The 4,423-nt window shown below is 44.7% G+C and overlaps 1 protein-coding gene across 1 annotated transcript; it reads right to left on the reverse strand.

Annotated features, from left to right (window-relative positions):
* Positions 1–650: 650 nt before the first annotated feature.
* LOC132518616 (nuclear envelope pore membrane protein POM 121-like) lies at positions 651–1,867 on the reverse strand. The gene is given in 2 exon segments (XM_060146587.1): positions 651–1,561; positions 1,564–1,867. Coding segments are annotated over 2 exon segments (1,215 nt in total).
* Positions 1,868–4,423: the final 2,556 nt, after the last annotated feature.

Below are 4,423 nucleotides of genomic sequence, written 5' to 3' on the forward strand. Positions count from 1 at the left end.
ATATATACTGTGTATTCTTATGTTACATTATATAATATATAGTATACACATAATATATATTACATTATATATAACTATATATAAATATATATGACATATAAATATGTGACTATATGTATGTGACATATATGACTTTGTTCATCAACTGAGTGTTCATGTGGTACCAAATGTTCAGAGAGAGAGAGAGAATATATAGATTCTAAGAAAGATGGACCAGGGCCCAATTAAGAAAATGGAGAAGGTGGGAAGAGGCAACTATAGCAGCAGTGGTATAGTTGGTATACTATATTATAGCAGTGGTATATTGCTCCTGCCTGGAGGAACACTGGTCCAAAGTGTCCCTCTTTTGTTGCAAGGATCCTGACCACCGGGGAACCACTGAGGGGCCAAGCAGCAAAGTACTGGGGAACAGACCCTGGTGGGCCAGGGAAAAGGAACAAAATTTTTTTAAGCCAGGTGGAGCAAGACAAACAGGGAAAACCAGGACAAACAGCCCATAGAAGTGGTTGCTCCAGCCAGCTACGGGAAGACCACTGGGCCTGGGGAGCTCTACATCTTCCAGAAGCTCCTCAGTTGTGAATTAGTTCTGGGGGCTGGCAGAGTGGAAACAAGAAGGCTGAGGGGCTCTGCAGTCTGAGATAGCTTCTGTCTTACCCTTCCAAGACCTTGTTGATCCACTGGATAGCAGCTCTCTTCTCCATGTCAAAGTCTTCAGCAATGACTCGATAACCTAGCTGGGGTGGTGGGGGCAAAATCAGTGGGCCATTTCGTCTCGAGGGCATCAGCAGAGGAATCTTGCGTTTCTGTTTCCGGTGTCTGGAGCTATCAGATGGCTGTGAGCAATATAAGTTTTGTTTCTGCTCTAAGGGGCCATCCACAACCTTTTCACGCTTGGTCTTCTTCTGTGGTTCCACTGAGGCTGAAGGGCTAGACTGACAGCCTTCCTCACTGGCTTTCTTTGAAAGCACACGAGGATGCAATGAGGCTGGGCCCAGGAGCCCCGCTGCACCTGGACCACTCTTCTGCAGCTGTGGGAAACCTCTAGTGGAGCTGTATGAACTGGAGATGGCATTTCGTTTGCTGCATGAGCTCAGAAAGTAGGTCTGGGATTTCCCAATCAGGATATCTTCAAAGCTCTTGGAACAGAAGTCTCTCTTCAGAGGCCCAGGCCCGGGCACAAAGGAAGAGAGGACCCCATTGGCCATCGGCCCTCTAAACACAGACTGCGCATTCCCACCGGGGTTCGAGCCACTTCTCTGTTCGTCCTGACTCTCGGGAGCTGAGTGTCCTTTCTTTTGCTTCATTAGCCCTTTCCTGCTCTCAGCCAGGGCTGTCAGGTCCTTCTCTTCCTTGGCTCTCAGTTGACTGCTTTCTTCGAGGGCCCTCACCAGGATCTCCTTTCCACAAAAGTTTGGGAGGTGAACAGACAGTGAAGACCACATACAGATGATTATCTGCTTCAGAGCCAAAAGGAGTGTCAGTTTGCCCTTAGCAGGTGCCATCTTCAGGATCACTGAGGTACAGAACATCTTGGAGCTGTAAGCAGACAGCAGTGGCTTCTACTCCAGGGCACCGAGGAAAAGACCCCCAGAAATAAACACCAGGCTTGCTGGATTAGATATTGCCACTGATGGGCTATGATAAACAGCCGACGGTGCCAACGACGACAGGGTGAAGCCACAGGATCCTCGTATGACAGCCTGCGAGCCAGGTCCAGGGTTGGGACCGCCGAGTGAAACCGGAAAGGGAGGGGAAAACGGCGGGCGGATTGCGCAGGCCCGAGGAGCTCGGTTCTCTCCGGCTGGTCCCTGCTTCGCAGAGCAGGCGACTGCTGGCGTCGGCAAGGCCGGCTCAGGTAACCGCCCATGAAGCACAATACTGAACGGTCGGGTCCTTCAAATGGAGTCAGTGGCTCAGAGAGGTTTCCATTAGCTACTGACTGTCGGGCGTGCCGCCTGTGACGCGTTGTTGGAACGAGTGAGTGAATAAAGGGGGCGCGAGACCTGCGAGAGGCCTCGCCTGCTTCCGGACCGCTGCTGCGGGCCTCCGGTGTTGGCAAGTGGAGGACCGGCTGCCTGGGGTGCAGCCGCCCTTCCCTCGGCCAGTCCCCAGCTTCTTCGCGGGAAAGTGACTGGCAGTGTTCCCCCAACCCGAACAGCTCCGGGCTTAGCAGCGCTCACTCTATGCTGGAGCTCTGGGGTCAGCACCGGATGCCCCAGGTGAAAGCCGTTCAGAACCTGTGATGCCGAGATCCTGCGGGATGGCATAGCCACCCAGGCGTCTAGGGGGAAGGAGGACCACAGGAGGGAACCCACGGGATGCGGGAAGCCAGAGTGGATGTGCTGTCCCCCATCTTCCTCTCCTTCCCAGAGAACCTTACTTTCCAGGTGCCCCTTCTTGGCTCCCCGTCCCCTTCCCTGGGAAGTAAGGTTTCCAAGACAGTTTATAATGACCAGAAGTCAAAACTTACAGGTAGAGAACTGGTATCTTTTTAGGCAGCTCTATGTCCAGGAGCTATGTTATCTGGGACCTAAAACTTGAATTCCTGTTTTGAAGGTCGTGCTTTACCTTCATCCTAATCTCTGTTTTCTGCCTCTTAGCAGATCCTGTAGGCCTTTGTGTCATTCCTTTTCAGTAAGTTTGTGTCTATGGGATGGGAGAAGTGACCTGGCAATTTAAATTTGAACTCAGAATTTGGCTCCCTATAAGTATTCTGACTGAAGTTAATATTTTTAGTTGAATGGTGAATACATTAGAATATTCAGACTATATAAAAATCTTTGAGGTTTTAGTAATTACCCCCACTTCTTCGGTTTTGTTTTTTTTGTTTGTTTGTTTTGAAATCTTTTTGCCTTATTTTGAATTGTTATCACTTAGTGAATGACCCGTGACCTTTTACCAGGCCAGGTCATTTTTCAAAGGAGTTATTCCAGTCATTGCTGCTCTCAGCAGGCAGAGGAGGGAAGTATGATTTTGTGTAACCAACATCTAAAGGGCTATACTTAAATATTCTAGTGGGTTCTAAAATTCAGGAGTTTGACTTTCATTTTTATGCAAAAAATTTTAACAAGACTGACTTAATCTCCCAGTGTTTTATCTGCCTGCTGTGCTTCAAAGCCCTTTTTAAAATGAAATAAAAGAAAAATTTATGATGGGTGGATATTCTACCACAATATGAATGGAATTGTTCCAGGTATTTGAAGGTTCTCAGTTAAAGAATAAATCCTAATTATAGACACATTAAAATTTGTTATCTGAGTATCGTCTTAAGGAATTTTTTCAACCATTAATTTTTAAAACAACTTTATTGAGATATAATTTATGTACTATAAAATTCACCTGTATTAATATTACACTTCAAGAATCTTTAGTAACTTTAGTAATCTTTAGTAATCTTTAGTAACTTTGTTACCAATATCTAATTTTATAACATTTCTATTAACCCAAAAAGAAAACTCATGCCTATTTGCAGTCACTTCCCATTCTTACTCACAGGCCTGGGCAACCACTAATGTACTTTTTGTCTCTATAAATTTGCCTCTTCTGGACACCTTTCATATAAACAGACTCTTACAATATATGGTCTCTTGTGCCTCGTTTCACTTAGCATGTTTTTGAGGTTCATCTGTATAGCAGCTTGTATTAGTAGTTCTTTGTTGTTGTTGTTGTTAAACAACAGAAATATATTTTCTCACAATTCTGAGATCAAGTTGTCAGCAGAGTTGATTTCTCCTGAAGCCTCTCTCCTTGGTTTGTAGATGGCCTGTGTCTTTTCTCCCTGTATCTTCATATGGTCTTTCTTTTCTCTGTGTGTGCATGTCCTGATCTCTTCTTTTAAGGACACAAGTCGAATTGGGTTTGGGTCCACTCCCAATAACCTCATTCAACCTTAATTGCCTCTTTAAAAACTCTGTATCCAAATACAGTCACATTCTGAGGTACTAGGGCTTAGGACTTCAACATATGTATTTTGCAAGGATACAATTTAACCTATAACACTCCACCCTCTCAGCCTCCAAATTTCAAGTCCTCAGATGTGAAATATATGTCCCATTCCAACAGCCACAAAAGTCAACAGCCATTCCAACAACAACTCTAAGTCTTAAATTTCATCTAAATAGCATCTAAATCAGATATGAGTGAGACTAGTGGTATGATTCATCCTGAGGCAAAATTCCTCTACAATAGTGAACCTATGAAACAAAACAAGTTATGGGCTTCCAAAATACAATGGTGGAACAGGTATTGGATAGATATTCCCATTCCAAAAGGAAGAATTGGAAAGAAGAAGGCTGACAAGTCCTAAGCAAGCCCAAAACCTAGCAGGGCAAATTCCGTTACATTTTTAATTTATTCAAAGATTTAGTTTATTATATCAACATCAGTACTAGAACTCACAACTTTTACTCTCCAGTCTGCAATA

The sequence above is a fragment of the Lagenorhynchus albirostris genome, chromosome 3, assembly GCF_949774975.1.
Source record: "Lagenorhynchus albirostris chromosome 3, mLagAlb1.1, whole genome shotgun sequence".
NCBI classification, from domain to species: Eukaryota; Metazoa; Chordata; class Mammalia; order Artiodactyla; family Delphinidae; genus Lagenorhynchus; species Lagenorhynchus albirostris.